The 20010-nt window shown below is 35.6% G+C and overlaps 1 protein-coding gene across 1 annotated transcript in view; it reads left to right on the top strand.

Moving 5' to 3' along the window:
* The window catches only part of AVEN (apoptosis and caspase activation inhibitor), a 101194-nt gene that overhangs the window by 76078 nt on the left and 5106 nt on the right, over positions 1 to 20010 (top strand). The window contains exon 3 of the mRNA XM_069784128.1: positions 17147 to 17217. Within this exon, the coding sequence (XP_069640229.1) occupies positions 17147 to 17217 (71 nt within the window). The remainder of the gene's footprint in view (positions 1 to 17146; positions 17218 to 20010) is intronic.

Genomic DNA, 20010 nt, shown 5'->3' with positions numbered 1-20010 from the left:
TGAATGATTTCAGCTGCTGTGTTGTATTCACATTGGTCACTTTTTTTTATTTCCGTTACCAGATTAAAAGCAATAGAAAAGGTACCTACTTTCATAAGTATCCATCCAGCCAACTTAAAGCTTCTGAGATCCTCACCTGGAATATATTAAATTCCTGTATTAAGCACTTGTATGGGGTGCTGCTTTGACCTTTCAGTAGCAGTGAGAACATTTAGGAAAACACTGAAGTCATAATGGCCTATGTATGCTGCCAGGCCGTGCAGTTCTTCATATATGAAGATGTCTGGCTTACAAAAGACATTTCCTGTGAACAAATTTAAAGGCTACCAAATGCAGTCATCAGTCTGGTACAAGAATATAAAAGGTGTCAAAGGAAGCCTGCAAACAATATGTAGCTAAAGAAGAGGGCTTCTTTTTTCTTTTGAGGAACCTGTTATGAAGGGTACCCCTGAGAAGGTACACAGTAGACCCTTTTACTATGTCTGCCCTGTAAAATTTATGTCCACAGAAGCATGAGTAAATGCACTGTTAATGGATGCCAGACTGCACTGTGAAATCAAGTTTGCAGTTTCCAGTATGAACTTGGTCACCTTTTAGGTCATGTGACCTCTTGCAGACATGTAGCACCTCATGCAATAGCTTTTTTCATTATTTATTTATAGACATGGGAGAAGCGAAATGAATCTACAGTCCAGATAAGTGCATTGTAGAGAAACTGCAGAGACTTTTTTTGAGAGAGAGCAAAACTTTGTGGAATTCTGGAAGATAGTCTTAGTACAGAGTCATGTTTTTACGATTTAATCAGCTGATACATGCTTTTCTACCTTGAGCTATTACTGTCAAGTAACGTAGAATTACTCATAACTCAAAGTAGGCCAGCAATTTTGTCTTTCCTAATTATTTGAAACATGTACAATCTATATGCTTGACTCTCAAGACACACCTGATGACAAAAGCAGGAGGAAGTAATTTGATTTACTATACCCAACAGAATGTTAATGGCTGTCTGAATTAAAAAGATTTTATTACACCTTTTAAGATCATCTTCTTTAATTGTAGAAGGAAATCATACAAGACGACACGTTTTCAAATGAAAAGATTTAAATGATAATGTAAGCAGTGTCACATTTCTCTTTGTACTTAACATTATCAAATACATTGTATTATGTTTTCTCCATGTAGTCAGTGAACCTCTTCCGCAGTTTGTCTGCATCTAGCATGTGTATGTAGTACTCTTCAGTTGACAGTCTCTTGATGTTTTCATGTTCACTTACAGCAGCACTGTACAGAGGGTATAACGTTTCTCATTATACCAAAGTGATATGAGTCATGAATCTGGCTCTTCTCTAATGACACCTCATTCGTCTGTTAGCCATGTTCACTTCTACACCTTTTCATGAAGGATGCTTTTGTCATAGCCATGAGGAAAAAAAGTCTTTCTCAACCACAGTGAACTCATCTACTGAAAGAAAATGGTGTTAATTGACTTACTGAGCTATAGCTTTAGTTTTCTTCCATATGTCCTGTGATGATTACAAAGAGATTGCCATTTTTATTCAGAACAATAATCTTAAAGCAAGTTCTTTGATCGTTTTTTTGGTGGTGGTTTTTTTTTGTTTCTTTTGGGGGGGGGGGGGGTTCTGTTAAGAGCATAAGTAGCCACCACCCCCAGCAGCTCCTGGGATTCTTTCTGCTCAGCCCAGAGACCCTGGGGTCTCTCCACCTCAGGCTGATGGATGTGGCTGCTGCTTTCCCATTTTCAGGGTCAATCAATAGTGAGGGTAAGTCTGGCTTTGCACTAGGCTGATGACTTCTATCTCCTTTTTATTATCCTGCTTGGAAAGTCTCATAGTGAAATGCAGACATGATAAACAGAAAGATTGCTCATGAATTCAGTAGGTGGCATTTTCCAAAATTCCCTGGTGTGCATTTTGACAGTCATAGAAAGAGAGCTTGTTTCTAAGATTATCAATTGCCAAACTGGTTTTTATTCTTCTGAACTTAATAAATTCAATTGAGGCTGACAGTATTTTTTGTAAGTATATTTTAAATGTGAGTCATTTTCAGCTGTTGTGTCTTCATTTTTGTAGAACTAGAGAGATGCATGGCTTTTCAGTGTTTAAGAGTGTTCATGTTTGCATTAATTTACCTTTTTTTTTCCTAGGTGCAGTACTGATAAATTACTAATCTTGGATGTTGTGCTACTGTGCAGTGTAATAAAAAACATTTTTTAAAAGCACAGCAATTTATTTTTTGATCACTAAGTACAATACAATGACAACCCATTTCCTCCTGTACCTTATTTCCTCCTGATATTAATCCAGGAGTCCTGCGATAGGTTCACCACCAACAACTTTGAGGGTATAGGGATAGTTAAGTTTTTTAGTTTGAAATGTATATTTGACTAGAAATATGTGATCTTCCCAAGTTCTCCTTGGTTTTGCTTTTCCCTCCAGTGGTTGCTAATTCCTAGTTCTGAGTCATCCATCAAAACTGGCCTTGCAGTACGTTTAGCTTCTGCAATGACTTATCACTGATTTGATGTAGGTAAGGAAACTGCAGCCGGCAGGTTAGAGCAGTTCATCTCTCAAAACTGTATAGGAATAAAGTGCAAGTGAGCTTTCACAGTTCAAGTATATTTTTAATTTGACTTTCAAAGAACTCTAGAGGCCCCATGTGTAATATAAAATGGAATTATTGCAGTAGTTAAACTGACTTGAAAAGACTTTAATTTTTTTTTTTTTTTACTTGTAGACCTTTAGTGGTTTTTTTTTTTTTAGTGGGGTGTGGCATCCTGTGGTGAAAGTATGACAGTCTCCTGTTGCTTTGGTCACTTTCTGCAGGTTCCCTGAGGGGTAGTCCATAGGACCCATGGTTGAAAACCACTGATACAGAGTCCTCTGAGTAGAAAAATTAGGAATGGATAAAAATGTGTTTAGATGAATTGAAACACAACCTTGACATTTCATTTTCGTTTTCTTAAATTTAAGTCTTAATTTTTTTATGTATATAGTTTGATACATCATTCTAACCTTTGTTTTGTCACTTTTTGTTAATGAATTGAACTGCTGTATTCTGAGTATTTTCTAGTCAGTGTGATGAAGTACTCTCTCCTGAGAAGGCTCAGATACCCAACTCTGCAGTTTTCTGCGTGTGCTGTTCTTTATTCTCAAACTGAAGTATCTGTAGAAGTTTGTATGGGAAGTACTCATTTCACTATCACTTCTGTGACTTTGAAAACACATACAAAAAAATTATTGCGGAAGGAAAATACACATCAGAGGACTGGTTCCCCTGTAAACCTCCGTATGGTATTACTGGACAGTTATGTTGAACCTCTGAATACTTTGAAGCCTGTCCCCTGAAAACTGAAAGGTACTCAATGGGTATGTAATACTCTGGAAGAATTTGTGGTTTGTCATTTATCTGAAAATATGATCAATATCTTTATTCACTTCTGAAAGAGTTAAAAGCCTAGCTTTGCTGTTCAAACTCAATTTTGGAAAAATTGGGAACCAATAGTAGAACACCTGCATTATGTATTTGCACTTGGCATAAGCAAGCCTCGTGATGTGAAAAACACAAGCAAAACTGACTTCCTCCCTTTGAGAGCTGTGGATTGTAGTAAAGTGGAGATGTTTTAAAAATTGAGCTCAGTTGCTTGATTTGTTAGAATTTGGGTAATTCATTAACCAGACTGTCATTCATCCAAGCATTTTATCTCTTTTTGCTTCTGCAGGAGCCATAATCTTTATTTTTAAGTGATTTTGAAATGATTACTTACATATCAGGCTTCAGCAGGAAGATGTTATTTTGGTGGTAGTAGGACTGGCAAAAAATAGTGGTGTTAGATCTTAGCACTGGTGTGTAGATCTTAAGGTGTTTTACAAAAAAATGGTTAAGTCTGTAAACGGGCTGTATTTTAGAAACGTGAGAACTGGCACTGCAGTACCATGTATAATTTTCTTGGTAACAATAGAGAGCACTTTTTTTTCCCTTCCATCCTCTCCCAGTACATTCCTTCCCGGTCGAGAAGATTGTTCTCATTTTTGGGTTGACCTTCAGATGTGCAACAAAACTGTTTGCCTGTGGTAAAAAATCCTCTGGCCCAGAAAAAGATGTTATCTCTGAGGTTGTGTATTAGGCGATCAGTAGAGTCACGAGTGACCATCTTGTCATCCTAAAACTTTTGTTAGATTCTGATTTTTTTCTAGTCTCTGAAGCTTAAAAACACAATGAGGAAAGGTGCTTTTATAAGTGTTAATTAAAAAAAAAAAGTGCTGACCAAAACCAGAAGAGGTATTAAAAAAACCCCAAATGTGTGTTTAGAGAAAAGGTCATTCATTTTTCATCTGTAGGGAAACACATGCATGAGAGCAGCATCTTGGTGAAAGTTTTTCTTCTCTTATGCTGTGAAGACTATTATTTTTCCTTTTTACATATATATGGTTAAGATTTATAACTGTTAACCCAAACATCCGTTACTTGTTCTAAGCACATTTTCATTGTCTGCTAATCCTTGTTCTCAGATTACTGAATGAGCTTTGGCTCTGTGTTATTGCAGGTTTGTGTTGATTCAGTGAGAAGGATAGGTTGTGAAACCTTTCCCTATGTAATTGCTGAAGAGAAGTGGGAGTCAGTTGATTATTGTGTGGAAGAAAGTAATGATAATCCAAAAACTTGCTACAAATCTCAATGTCCCCGATGCTGCTTTTTAAAATAAATATTGATTAGATTAAGAATTAGGCAATTTGAGCTCCATTTCATTAAGATGGTTAAATAAAATAAAAATATTTCTACATGATAGTAGAAATATATACTCAGTACTGATCTTTTGCCTAAAAAAAAGGAAAAAAGAAACATTTTGAAATTCCTGTATACAAAAGAAAAATGTCATAACTTCTTGTTTTGAAGTACTATTTTCTCACAACATTCAAAATGAAAACCAGCAATGAGAATAATGTTTGAATGATGCCTTGCATGTTTCTGTGCACAGAGAAGTGTTTACCACAAAGCAAAGCAATTTGAAAAGGCAGAGCAGAGAGAGTACTTAGTACTTTCTGTGTGATTCACAGGTCATTTCCTGCTAGAGTAAAGAATTTGTTGATCAGCACCTGGTTATTATGTTCCAAGGAGGCTACAGGGACTTAAAGTACCATAATCATGGTCAAAAATCTGGAAGAATTTATTTAAACAAGGTAAAAAGCTAAAATAAATCTAATAAACAGGGCTAGAACAGGCAGCGTGATGAATGAATAGGCAGAGGAGGCTTTAGCGCAACATTAAAACACATCATGAAGTAATGTCCTTGGGGGGCAAAGTTGTGCAAGCTTTTTTTTTTTTTTCCCCGGACTGTATAGAACTAGATCATAGAATAATTTACAACAGAAAGTAAGTATGTCTAGTGAATAGCTATGATACAGATGATTTTTCATTTTAACCTTATTATTATTACCAGATATGTCACTGTCTTCAATATCTTAAAACCTGAATTTTGATATTGCCATGATGCTATTTAATAGTATGCCAATACTGTGACGGAAAATAAATTCTCCACTAGAGTGCACATTTCAATTCTGTGCTGTTTGACCACAGAAGATAATTAAATAAAAATCAATACTTTCACATTATTCAGACCTTTGAAACACTGTATCAGCGATAAATACGTAGCCCAGATGGTGTTTGTCATCCAGAAAACTGTAATTCTCCATTCTGTATCATCTTTTCATGTTTTTTAATTTGTGGTGAGAGCTGTAGTTCTTGTCACTACCATACAAGGAGAACTTGCATAAGAAGGCCCGGGCATGTGTTGCTAAGAGGTATTGTAAGCTGTAGAATATGGAATGCTGTAGTGTGTGCAGTGCAAGGGAGCAAGCGCAGGGGTCAACATGGCGATAACGGTCTTTTCACTTGAGCTAACCCAAGCTTTATTTACTTATGATAAATTTGTTAGAAAACCCCTCGAGGTACCTGATACAAAAGATGAGCAGAAGCTTGTATGTGGCTACAACTTGCTTTTTAACATGGCCCAAGGAATTGTAGATAGTAAGTAATTTTTTTTTTTTCTCCTTTTCACTTTAGAGATGAACTCTTAATTTCTATTAATACAGGCTTTGAAACTGCGTTGACCAGTTAATCTGTAGCAATGGGAAAACTTTGATTTAGATAACTTTTTAAAAAGCACATTTCTTGAAAAGTAAACGTGAGCGTCTAGCTCATGGATTATTTTTCTTACAAATGTAAGTTGGACCAAGAATGTAGTGGCTTTCTAAGCCTTTGGTGAGACAAATCCAGTATGCTGCTTGCTTGTATTTTTGATCTGAAGCGAATGCTTCAGAATCTGCTGTTAATTTTAAGTTGACGTTCAGAACTCCCTGATAAGCCATTACACTACTATCTTTGGAGAGTTATGAGTAACTCGCATATGCAAAGAAATACTTTCCAAGCTTTGCATGCTTATAGAACTGGAGCTTTACTAGATTTACTCTTTGCTAATTGTAATCCTTGTCATTTTATTAACATATCAGAAGAAAATCCTCCTGTCTCGTTTTCTGAAGCTACTTGTCTTTTCTTGTTTCATTACATTAAACAAAAAGAATCTTGCAAGCTTGTGTTAGTACTATGACTTGTCATATCTTGCAGAACCCTTCATAAATGCAAGAAAGCCAAGCCTCGTACTCACTATATCAAACCGCTTGAATATTTTTAGGCCCGCACCTTTATGTATAATTTATGAATGCTTTTGAAAGATAGTCCCATAGACATGGCATACTGTCCCACTTGCATGAATAGTGAATTCTGCTTTAGGAAAGAATGGTACTAATTTGGATGTGATGGTATTAAAAATATCCAGCATAGCAGCATAAAGAATATTTATTGATTATATAGTTGCAGTCTTTGCTGTAAGTGTTCTATCAACTACAGAGTAAGGAATGAAACTCTAGCTCTAAGAAAAATTTAGAATATTTTTGGGGTGTTATGAAATTCTAATAATGCAAGGGCTGTCAAATAATGTGAGTACCATCATCAAAAATTAAGACTGGCTTTAAATGCTTAAAACAAAAGCTTGAATAGTCAACTGTCAAAACTATTGTAAACTTTCATGAGTTGTCTGCTATAAAAATCAGAGGGAAGGGGGAGAGAGAAAGGGAAGTATTCCAGTGTTTGTGTGGCACATAAGAGCTACAGATAGCAGACTATTTTCTCTAATTGTGTCAAGTTAGTGGCTATTATTGGAATGAAAATAGTAAGCTGCTTAAAATAAAGTATTTCTTAAGTTTGTTCATTTGCTCTAAGATTACTGTGGGTTTTTTTTAAAGTAGAAAATTTTTGGGTGGAGGTACAATGTGGAATAAATGAGGCTTATTTTGTATACTCCTGCTGTTTGTGGATAAGAAAGATATTTCATGAATTTTGAAGTTTTCAGACCAAATATTCTGACAGCCTACTTACAGAAAACAGTGGTTATCCTAGTGTAAATTTATGCAATGCAACTGCTCTTAGTTAAGCATGCCACTTAGATATAAAGTTCTCTTAGATGGAAAGGTGCAAGGTTAAATCTGATCAATGAATTGTGTGACATTCTCACCTCTCAGATACAATACAGCAATATACTTACATGCACTGTTTACACAGGAGATAGAATGAACAATAATCCAAATAAAGAATAATTAGGAGGAACTTTGCTTAAATAGGACAAGGTAAAAAACCTAGGCCAGTGAGTGCCATTCCGTGATTTACCAAAATATTTTAACGTGCCATTTCTGATGTTCTTTCTTGTAGTTAGCATGACATGAAGTATCTAAACAGCAGTAGAAGTTTTATTGCATTTTTGAAATACATATGTTTTACTTAAAGTTTAATTGGAAAGAACTTTCAGGTCCTAGCAGAACTGAGAAAGAGCCATCTACAAAAAAAGCAGTAGTTTAGTGGGTAGAGCACTCTCCCAAGTTTAGACCAGCAACTGAATTTTGAATCTGAGCTTTCTAATAATGAGTGATCTAGCTATCATTTGGCAAAGTTTGAAAAATCTTGTTTGTCTTTATTCAGTAGGACATTCATTATATTTGAATTTGGAAACATTGTAAAATTTGCTCTTTGTGTGTAATTTAGAAAAAAATGAAAACTTCCTGAATAAACTGCAGAAGCTACATCATCCGTTAGGGAATATTTTTTTAACTTCTCACAATATTAGAGCTCAGAAGTGTAGGATGTTGAATTACTTACAAGCTGTACTCTCTAAGGTATGAATGAAGGGTGCCATTTCAGCTTTAACCTCAAGAGTTACTTGTCCCTTTTCTGTATAAACTGTTCATCAAAGCTCTCATTTCCTCTCGAAGTGGTTGTGTGAGCTTAGAGGTACTGTCTGCCCCAAGGTCTCAAGGCAGTATTTTTTGCTTAATAGAATCCATAGGAATGCATCCTTTTCCCCTCTCCCTCATCCTCTGATGCCCATTCACTGTGGCTGCCGCACAGCGGTTCCTGTCAATAGGGAAGTTAAATCAGGGATCTTTTTGGATGACCAGCTTCCATTCTGCTTGAACCTTGTTCCTCTTGTTTCGGATTCTCTTGTTTTCATTCTGTCTCTTCTTTCTTCCCTGACAAACCAGAATCTGACAAGAGTACCTTGTGCCAACAGATGCAAACAGATTCCTCTGTTGACTCCTGCAGTTTGACGTTATGCAAAACTTCCTTTGTGGGTGGGAACCCTGCCATTTCTTCATTTCTTCCAGTGCTGAATTCCAGCTGTGCTTCCTGCTATGGCTACATGCTGTACTGATATTATCTGCATATATAGTCTTGGAGAAAACAGGGTCTTCATGAAGGGCCAGATCATTCGGTTCCTTACCCTGTTGGTCTGTAGGGATCAAAACCTCTACTGTTAAGCTACTCTTTCCTCTTGGGTCCAGGCTTATGAAAATATATGAGTCCTCTCCCTTTCACCCGAAGAAGGTTGTCTGCCCCTGTCCCTAGCGAGGATCAGAACCTGCTATGTCATACTGATGCTACCAATTAAAAAAAAAAAAATTTGGTCTTGAGTTTTTATGCCTTAAGTCATGCCAATCTTTGCCTTTTTTTTCAGCCTTTCTCTTGAATGATATTGCTCAAAAACCAGTACGCTCTATGGATTTTTATACTTTGTCTAATCTAGCAAGCTGGTTGCAGTGACATTTAAAAATCACTAAGTATGTTATAAATTAGTGACCTGAAAAAAATGACACTAGAAAATGTCATAGAGCATCAGGAAAAATGTAAATATTTAAGGTGACTAGCTTACACTTAATGAAAGGTTTAAGCTTAACCTATGGGGAGATCAGTAACTTCACACTTAAATATCATTTTATTGTTTATTCAGTAAAAAAGTGAATAATGGAGAACATGGGATTGGTACTTATGAATAACCACATCAGGGTACTGTATTTTGGTGAAGTTTTTAATATACTTTTTTGTTCAATGCATTTTGCTTTAATATTTTTGCATTTTTGCTGCATTCTAAGAGCTATAATCATTAAATATATAATAAAAAATTACATATGAAAAATAGTGATACATTTAAGAATATGTGGAAGAGTTAATTAGAAAGCAAAGAGAGTCTGCTTGATGTTGCTTATACAATTTCCCATATGGTAATGTTGTCTGTTTTCTCCTTATACACCCTACAGATGTAAAATGTGCATGGACTTGAAAGAGCTCTTAGTTACAGATTAAAAATAAATTTGTGGATTACCTACTTTTCCTTCCTATTTTTCCTGCAGAAAGATAACTAATTAAGAGAAAGGTAGAGCTCTACAAGTAAAAAAAAAAAAAAATAGTTATTTGCTTTAATTTAAAGTTGGTTCTATTGAATTAGACTCAAGGTCCATCTGGAGACGCCTGAGGTAAAGCACCTGAACATGCTATATGGTATACTACTTTCCCAAATACTTTCTTGACCTGCGACAATTTACGTCCCAGGGACTTCCTGAGCCAGATGTAGAACCTTTGTATTTAAAAATAGTTATCTCCCTCCTTGCATGTGTGGAACTTACAGCATCTGCACCATCTGAGGGCATGAAGTCCCACAAGCTAGCTTCAACTTACAAAGATTTGCCACTTTTTATTTGAGTGCATTCCCTGCTGGCTTCATTTGATGCCCCTAGGTCTCCTGTGAGAAGAGAGAATGAGCAGTGAGTTCCTATCTGCCCTTTTTATGCCTTTCATGGTTTTTGGATCTCTGTCATGTTCCCTTGGTTCCCCTCCCTTGGCTTAAGTTAATAAATTGTTTCTCATACAGGAACTGTTCCATGCCTTTTCTGATGCTGTTACATTTTTTGAGACTGGGCTTGGGAAACCAAGGCTGTGCACAGTATTCAAGATAGTAATACATGATAGGGGTGTAATGATGTTCTCTGTGTTGTTCACTATTGCTTTTTGAATAATGACAAAGAGTTTGTTTCTTTAAGCACTGCAGAGCAGAGATTCTGTTTGTGAACGGTGTTCGTCAGCTGTGAACTTATTTTGTATATGAAGTTAGAATTGCAGTGGTTTTGGTATTGAGTTTCATCTGCCATTTTAAAATCTACTTTCTCAGTCTTGTGGAGTTCTTATGTCATTCTCCACAGCCTACCTTTATCTGCAGTACCATGAGAAGCTTAGTATCATCAGCAAACTTTGTTACTTCATTTTTCTCATCTTTTTTTCCTCTTCTGTTTTAATTAAGTGGAGAGGTTGAACAGTTACAACCTGAGAGAACTGTACTGGTGGTTTCTTTTAATGTGACAATTGACAATTTAGTCTTTTTCTTCCTACTTTTAGGCAATTATTTATTCATACAAAGCCTCATCTTCTTTTTGCTGCTCTGAAGTCTTGGGTGGCAAAGGGAGTGGGATGTCAGTGAGAGCTTTTGGAAACACATGTAAATTATATGAACTACATCCTGCTTATGTGCATGATTTTTTGCTTCTTTCAACAAATTGTCTTGGATCATGCAGCAGAACTTTCCTTTTCAAATGCCGTGTTGACTCTTCCCCCAAATACTATGTTTATCCACATATCCGTTAAATTTCTTACAGTTTCTACTAATCTGTCCATCAAACACGTTGAGCTGGTATTGCAGTGTCCTCATCAATCTTCCTTTCACTGCTCCCAGTATTCCCATGTTGTTATTTAGTTTTCTGAAGCTTTAAAGGCTTAAAGGCATTGCATTTTCTTCTTATTTCTTAGTCACCTGGTGTTCATGCAGAAGCATGTGTACTACTGTTTGTTTTTCTGAACTTCTTCAAATATTATTTTATTTGTTCTGTTTTCCTGTTTTGACTTGTGTTAACCTCTGCTTTAGCTATTAATAAAAAAAGATAATTTTTTGTGGGTTTTTTGTTTGTTTTTTGGTTTTTTTAAATAACACATTGTGTTCTTTGGCATTTGTTGGCTTCACCCTGCTCCTCATTTGAAAAACTGTCATCTGACCTTGATTTCAATAGGCTGCAGTTCCTCTATATATTAAATTAGTTCTGTTCTTCCTGAATAGACACTCTTTTGTTCCAGAAGCAGCACTAGTTTCTGAAGATCTTTCCTTCTTATTCCTTTATCTGTGACATGTTTTAAATTTTGAGGACATCATTTAGCCTTGATCAGATGATCCTGCTGTTTGGTCAAATTCACATATTTATTTTTTAAATTGTGACTAGTAGTACTGTGTAATTGTGCCAGTAAATTAATTTAGAATATTGTTATTTTTGAATCTGGTTACGAATATTCTTTATAGTTTGCAGTGCAGACTACAAATACCCTTGACATCAGTATGTTTGCACAGAGCTCAAGAACTTCTACTGGTAACAGTAGAATGTTATTTAAAATATTTTCTTTGAGATATGTATTCTGCTGGTACTTAGAATTTTTATGCTGAGCTGTTGCATAAGCCTTCTGGAGTTTGTAATACATGGCTGTGCAACCTACTGGTAAGCAGCAGAACGAGGGAAAAAAGTAGGTTGTGCTAAAGTATTTGTGGTGAAGGCATGTTGTTTGGAAATACCTGTCTTATTCTTGGTAAAAGACAGACTTGTCAGTGACTTGCAATATTACTGATCTTAATAGTATCTGAAGAAAACTAATAGATGTTGAGTTCTTACAGGGTCTTTATCTGTGTTTTTTTGTATTCTCACATTCTGAAAATTGCTGTTACTCAGTCTATGCTCGTGGCAAATTGCATAAGTAGCACATTGCAGCCTTAGTCATAGCAAAAGATAATAGTTACAGTGTGTACTCTACCACAGTAGAGAAATTAAAAAAGCAGAAATAGAAATTAGTGATGTTATTAGAACTGCCACGAAAAGTCTTTGGAAGCTTTGTGTCTTCCAGAAGTCTGTTTCTCAGTATTATAGGCTACCTTATTGTGGGAAAATTACAGTATCTGGATGATTAGCTGTTTATGATGCATATAAAATTATTCATATAAAACTTTTGCAGAACATATATTTCATAGTGTTGGAAGAATATTTGTTATGAATTTGAATATATGTAAGTCTCCTTCTGTAGGAGAAAAAAATGAAAACCATTAGGTGTCCTATAAAAGGAAATCTTTAGTAGTATTTATCCAAAGAGTTTTTTATATAAAATGAGCATTAATTGTCAATAGACAATTAATACATAGATTATATATAAAAATATCTAGATATATCTGTAGTATATATATACATCATGCTGTGTGGAAACACTGTGTAAGGAGAAAAGACATCTTTTCATTCTGATGATGTCCCAAAGCACTCAGTCTGTGATTCTTGATGTTTTCAGAATCTTCTAGTTAGAGCAAGCCATGGCATGGATGGGTGGAAATTCTTTCTCATGCTTTTTCCTCCAGTTTGAGAAAGATTCACACCTAATTCAAAACACTGGTAAGCTTTAGTTTTCTCTTTGTGCTCATAAGTTAGCTCAAAATTCATGACTTAGTGGTTGCCCACCTTTTCTTTGATCTATAGATTTCTGTCTTCTCTTGGATCTTCTACATGAAGTCTTGCACTATTAAAAAGGAAAGAATATGTTGATTATCTTCCCTCTGACTCCTCAAGAGAGTTGGTCAGTCTTATATGATCCTTCATGCCTAAACTGTGCAATTCAGATTGTTTTTCCGTGCAGAATAATGTTAGATGGGAGGATCTGGTTCTTTTTTTCACTTTAAAAATAACACCCGTTTCCTCCTGCATAATTGCAACCCATGAAAAAGACTGGTGGAACAGGCAGGTAGCTTGTTTTGATATTATGTCCTTCATAAATAGTGATGAACTGGGGATCAATGTAGAGAGAAAGGGATCTCTTGCAAGCTTAGAACCTAAAGATGGACTTGCTTTGGAGAGAATCTTCTCAATTTAGTAACTCGGGAAGAACTTTGACTAGCGTAGTAGATAAAGGGTGCTTTTTGAGATATTTTGGGTCTCGTTAACTTCCCAAATGTAGCTAAGTTGTAGTTGTAGTGTTCTGTTGTGATTTATTTGGTTCAGCTGCATACTGCTGTCATAAATTTATTGCATATTCTTTAGCTGACTAAACAGACTTGTAGACAGAGGCTTGAATTCCCCCCCAAAAATCAATGGGAGATGAAAAAAGGTTGGAAAACCCCAAATAAGGTTATAAAAATCATTGGTGCTTATTTAGGAGAAGGTAAATTCTTATTAAAAAAATGGGTTTAGAGTCTTATATTTGCCCTTGCAGTATTTCTTTACAGTCACATCAGTCTTAGAAGGATCTTGTTACATTGTTTGTTTACCCCCCCCAGTTTGAAAATCTCTATAGAATATTTTTCCTCTGTCTTCAGTAATGTTTTATGTCTTTGTTTTTAATGAATTAGAGAGTTAAAATGAACAAAATCGTTCCACTGATATGTCAGTTTTCTTACTGAAGACCATTTTTTCTTCATTTTTTTCAACTTTTAAACTCAATTTCACAGATTGGAAAATATTTCTTACAGATTACAGGTAGGGTTTGTTTGATTCTGGTACTCAATGAATATTTGTATGAAGAGATAATTGGGCTAATGAGACTATGAAACATGCATTCTATTTAAATCAATTGATTTAGCTTTAAAATATATTCAAGTGGTAGGAAAGCATGGCGGTTTAGATCTGCTGTTCTTTCATAATAAAGTTACATTTTATACAATAAAGGATATTAAGGCTTATTATGAATGTTACCAGAGATGGTGTGTGAGGTTCACTTGAATGCATTATTTTTAGCTACTATTTGAAGGGCAAGTGATATTTGTAAGTAACACAAAAACTATTCGCATGAGAAAGAGTTTTTTTTTTTTGTTTTTTTTTTTTTTATGTTGGAAGGAACTCGGAGTCATTGCAAGACGTTTGATTAGTATTCATGGCATAAAAGGAAGTTATTTTCAGGGTAAAGGAATTTGTGAAAAGATAATTGGTTAGACCAACATTCTCATTAACCTAATTTGCATTAAATGTGCTATTGTGAATTGTAGTTATTGCTTTTCCATTTGAAAGGCATGCTTTGTTAACTTATTTAAAGAGCTTAGTTAAACTGTAGTTTAAGTCATACCTTTTAATTCAGCAATACGTTATCAAACTAAGGATCTGTTATTACTACCTTTGTGAGTGTAGAGAATCATAAACCACTTCTTGACCCCAGTGGATTTTCCTGATGAAGTAGGTTTGTTTATCTAGTCACACTCAGATACTGAAAGCATTTGACTAATCCTTTAGTTAAATTTTAGTCCTTACAAGAGCAGAGGAAACTCTTTATTTCCTCTGTGACACTGCATGTGAAATAGCTGAAGGAGTCTTGGGCATACTGGAAGAAAATGCTTATGCCTTTGTTCTAATAGTATGAAGACTTTGAGGACCATTTAGTTTATTTTTCAATAAAACTTCTTTACATATGTTACTAAGTTGAGCCTTTAAAATATGAGCTTTTAAAACCTAAATGAATTTGCACATTTTCGTACCCATTTTAAAATCATAAGATTGAAGAATGAATTTGGATTTCTTTAATTTTCAGCATCAGTTATTACTTATTAGCAGTATATTAGATATTTTGAAACAGAGGGATTTATTTACTGTTGTGCTGTGTGCAATGAAGAGGAAGGCACCTTTGTCAGCAGTGAGCCAACTGTGAGTGCTCAAGTTAAGTATTTGCATCTGCAGATAGATACATAAAGACAGGATCTTATTTTTCCATACTGCTGAGCATACCTAGCCATCCTGGAACCTGGTGTTTGTGAATTACATTTATAAAATTAGGCTGCTGCTTAGATATCTAAATGTTAATTTCAGTGCTTAATTTTAATTATTTGCACTTGTACTGTTTGACACTGATTGTTTTCAAAATAGTAATATCTGGAGGCTTTGAATGTAAACCAAAGCCTAGCTGATCATGGAAGGTTGTATGTCAGCCCACTAATGCTGAACAATGTTGGATAAACCTAATGAAAACAGGAAGATGCAAATTCAAGCTGTACATGGTAATGGTCATAAATATCTATATAAATACTCAGCTGAGAAGGTCACTTTCTTGCTGGAATGGTTCTAAAGATGATGATTATGGATGTGGCAGGTACACAGTGTGATTAGTGTATGAGCACACTGTACATACCCAATAAGCATACATGAAATGCAATGAATTAGAAATGCACTTTAGATATTAAAAAAAAAAAAAAAAGCCATGGCCAACAAATTTTACATTCCAGCTGGGAGATGGTTAGGTCTCCCTTTTTTTATTGTTTGGCAGAGAAATATGCCAATTACTATGCCATTTTGCTGCTTATTCATTCTGTTTGCAAAACAGAAGCTGGCTGATGGTTGCACTGTTGAGGAAAATTCCTGAAAGGCTGAACTCCCCTAGTGTTTTGGGACAGGCAGACAACGGTAAAGAAGCCAATTTTGGTGACAGCACATTTTATGTTTGGATTTTGTATGCGGGATTAAGGGCATGATTCAGGAATTGTCAGAGGTATGAATGTCAGTTAGGATACGGAGAGCCAAATGGAAGTTAGATGCTCAGTTGTTGGTAATGCCATTGAAAACTTCCTCTAGCACATTCATTCTCTATTAGGGGTTGGGAAGAATGAGCTGTGGCTTCTCAAATAACTGCTGGACTAAATCCTAGTGACTTATAGGTGATCCGCAATCCTCAGGATCAAATTTCATCTTCTTCAGGGAATAATTCAGCAGGTTTGTTTTTTTTTTTTTCCAGTAGAGCTATTTGTTCTCAAACTGTATGGTGTAAGGTGGCATATGTCCCATACTCTGCATCAGCAACATCTTTGCTTTCTGTTGCACTAGACCTTTGGCCATCATCTTGCAACCCCCATCTTTCATATCTCCTCTGTCACAGACCTTACTAGTTTTTTGTTCCTGGAATTCTTGTGTGTTTTCAGTGAGTAACTTTATAGACTGTCTTTTGCAACCCAGCATGGTACTGCAATAAAAATATTACATCTAGAACAAAATAATAACCCAAGCTCCCCTATAGTAAGATGAAGTTCCTACTGTCTTGGAGAAATGTGGTAGGAGGTTAGAAGATCCTATAACTGAGGTTACATATGTAGCTTAGCCCTATTTAAGGTTTCTTTTAATTCAGTCCCTTATGCATATGGATTGGAGTTCAGGGTTCAGTGCCTTTTTTTGATGACATGCTGAAGTAGGGACTAGTTCAAGGAAGAGAGAGTCTGGAGAATTCAGCTACCAGACAACAAGTTGTCTTTACTTGGCCTGTACAAACTGATTTTTAGGACATTTATAATCCATTTTAAGAGAGATTTGTGTGTTGATAAGAGAAGGTCTATCTACAGCACATTCAAAGCTGTTCACAAAAATGCACTCAGTGAACACTGTATGTATTCCTAGTATGTTGTCCAAATTGGACTTATCAATTAAAATCTTGCTTGTTGACATGGCACCTAGCACCTCCTCATTCAGTTTTGAATTTGTTGTGCCTTTTTCAGTACTGTTTTGCAAATAAGAGATTAAAAAGTCTTTCTATAGAACTTTAGCTTAAAGAATTTTAATACTGTGAATGCTAGCAGCATTAAAATTAAATGCAGATTTGTTGAAGGCGTGATGTTTATTGATTGAATTTATTTCTGTAGGGTTGGGAACTTTGGAGCGAGCTTGTTATTTAAAAAAAAAAATTAAAAAAATGTATTTCTTTTCTGTAGGAGATTCCTTTACACAGTTCCGATTTGCTGACGAGAAAGAATGGGATAGAGAAAGCATATGCCGTAAGCAGGTAACAGAATTATCATTCAAATGAGTTTGTATAGATAATTGCCTGGCACAGAATACCTAGGCAGCTGTGTTATCAGCAACAAATTCTTTAATACAATAATAGCACTCTTTATTCTGTATATTTTTATGAATTTGTCTCTGATGCTAGAGGCTCTTAGGCTAGGATTTTAAGTAACATTGGAAGAAAAGAGCAAGCAAATAGAGTCAGTGGAGGGAAAATAAGGGACTGTCACTTTGTTTTACTGAGGTATCAAGTCGACCTTCCTTTTTCAGCTGTATTCAAGAGGAAATAGTTTAGTAAAATGACTACAACAAAACCTATATGAGTATATTCATATATTTGACTATAAAGCTTGTTCTAGTTCTTTCACATTAACAGTTCATATCCTCTGGTTGAAACTTCACCTCCAAAATGACTATGGGACCAACTAAGTTTTAGATTATTTGTATGCAGATTCATTATGCTGGAATAAAAAGCAGCAAAGCAATACGAGTCTGCTGTTTTCTGTATCAAGATACTGGAAAGTGTCTTAATCTCTGCAGCTGTCTTCCTCACTAAGTCACCTATTATTGCAAGATAAATGCTTTTGTCTTCCAAGCTTTTCTTAAAATTGCTGTGAAGCTGTGCTTGAGCGTTTCTTGAAACATACATACATATTCAAATTTTAAAAGTTTGCTATTTATTTCCTAAAATACTGACAATAATTATGCTCTGGGAAGTGGTATTTAAAGGTACATTAAAGTTGCAAAGTCAAATTAAAATGAGGAAATAAAATCAAGTGCAGCATTTGTTTAAGCCATCATGTTTGTTCAGTGGGATACAGTCTTCCAATGACTCTATTTTTTTATTATCAGTTCCTCCTGCTCCTAGCATGCAGGATATCAATATCCAGAATATTATTTTCTTCATAATTTCCTCATAGGTTTGTCATTGTAGCATTTAGGTGATTTGAACACATTAATTTCTGAATGGCTAAAGCCATTGTGAGCAGAGTGAAGTTGCATGTTGACAGTGAATTTCACAAATATTCTTCTGGCTGCCAGTGATGAGGTTCCACAGTTCTGAAGCTGGTCCCATGCTCTCACTCATTGTGAAGTGTACTGTGGTGGGCAGGTTTTTGTGCCTCTGTCCCTACCAAACTGTAGTCATTTGCCCTGCCCTATCCAAATTTGTTGTTTCAAACTGTTTCGTCTCTTCCACTGTTCTTATGTCAGTTTTAAATAGTTTACTGCACTAGTCACCATTACCCTTCCTTTGTTTTCTTATTTTAGTTCAGAATCCTGGCCCAGATGGTTTCATAGCATTATCTTATTTTTCACATTGTCTCTGGTCTTCAGCCTGTTACCTCCTTCTTGTTTCTGGCCCATCTTTCTTTTCCCTGAAAGCTGGACCCAGGTCTAATTTTCATCCTAGATCCACTTTGCCAAATTCCTTATCTTTGCCTATTAGCTCACCTGTTTCTAATTCTTTGTCTATCTACAAGATTAGAGAATTGTAAACTGAAGTGATTACAATAGAACACAATAAAGCAGAAAAAGCATAAAAATAGTTGCAGAATGAGTAGATATTTCCTGTTCCCTATTATTTGTAGAAAGCAATGGCAAAGCATCAGTTTCAAATGTGGACTAGAAATATAACAATGACATCAACAATAACAAATTTTAATTTTAGTAAGAATATTATCATTCATTGTTACAAAAAGTAGATCTGGATTTGCTTTATTGTATATCAATAAAACGCAATAAATGTTTCAGAAACACAGTTTGGAATTTAAAAATCAAACAGGTAATAGTCATTTGGATTTTTCAGTAAATATGGCAATTTCGGCAACAAAGTATGCCTCTACATATTTTCTTGAACAAATAACTACATGTGCCATGAAGTGTTTATACTTTATCAAATACTGCTTTGATCCCTTTATTTTTTTATGTAAACACCACTTTTAGCAAACTCTCTACTGGGATATTGAATTCCTTCTTACATTATGTTATTTCTCCAAATTCCTCTTTTCCTTCATCCTCAGCCTTTCCCCCTCTTCCCCATCTCCATTTTCACCTTCATTCACAGTGTTCATCCACATTAATCTTTTTGCAAGTATACTTAGCTCTTCCCAAATTCATTTAAATGTTAATCAATGATACTTGACTTTTTACAATTTTTTTATGTTACTGGATTCATACAATTTCCTTGTCCTTTGCAAATATGCGGAAGCCATATTTGATCTTTAATATCTGTCAAAAGAACTGGGTTTTCTGAAGTTCTAGTTCATTGCTGGGCAACAAGAATTGCTTGTTGAAGACTTTTTGAGGTTACTTGTTGTCCTGGTTTCAGCTGGGATGAGTTAACTGTCTTCCTAGTAGCTGGTACAGTGCTATGTTTTGAGTTCAGTATGTGAAGAATGTTGATAACACTGATGTTTTCAGTTGTTGCTCAGTAGTGTTTAGTCTAAAGCCAAGGGGTTTTCAGCTTCTCAAGCCCAGCCAGCGAGAAAGCTGGAGGGCACAAGAAGTTGGCACAGGACACAGCCAGGGAACCTGACCCAAACTGGCCAACGGGGTATTCCATACCATGGGACGTCACATCCAGTATAGGAACTGGGGGGAGTGGGGGCGGGTGATCGCAGCTCAGGGACTGGCTGGGTGTCGGTCGGCGGGTGGTGAGCAATTGCCCTGCACATCATTTGTACATTCCAATCCTTTTATCATTACTGTTGTAATTTTATTAGTGTTATCATTATCATTATTAGTTTCTTCTTTTTTGTTTTATTACACCGTTCTTATCTCAACCCACGAG

This window comes from Haliaeetus albicilla, chromosome 5, assembly GCF_947461875.1.
Source record: "Haliaeetus albicilla chromosome 5, bHalAlb1.1, whole genome shotgun sequence".
NCBI lineage: Eukaryota > Metazoa > Chordata > Aves > Accipitriformes > Accipitridae > Haliaeetus > Haliaeetus albicilla.
This window is presented reverse-complemented; position numbering and strand designations above follow the sequence as displayed.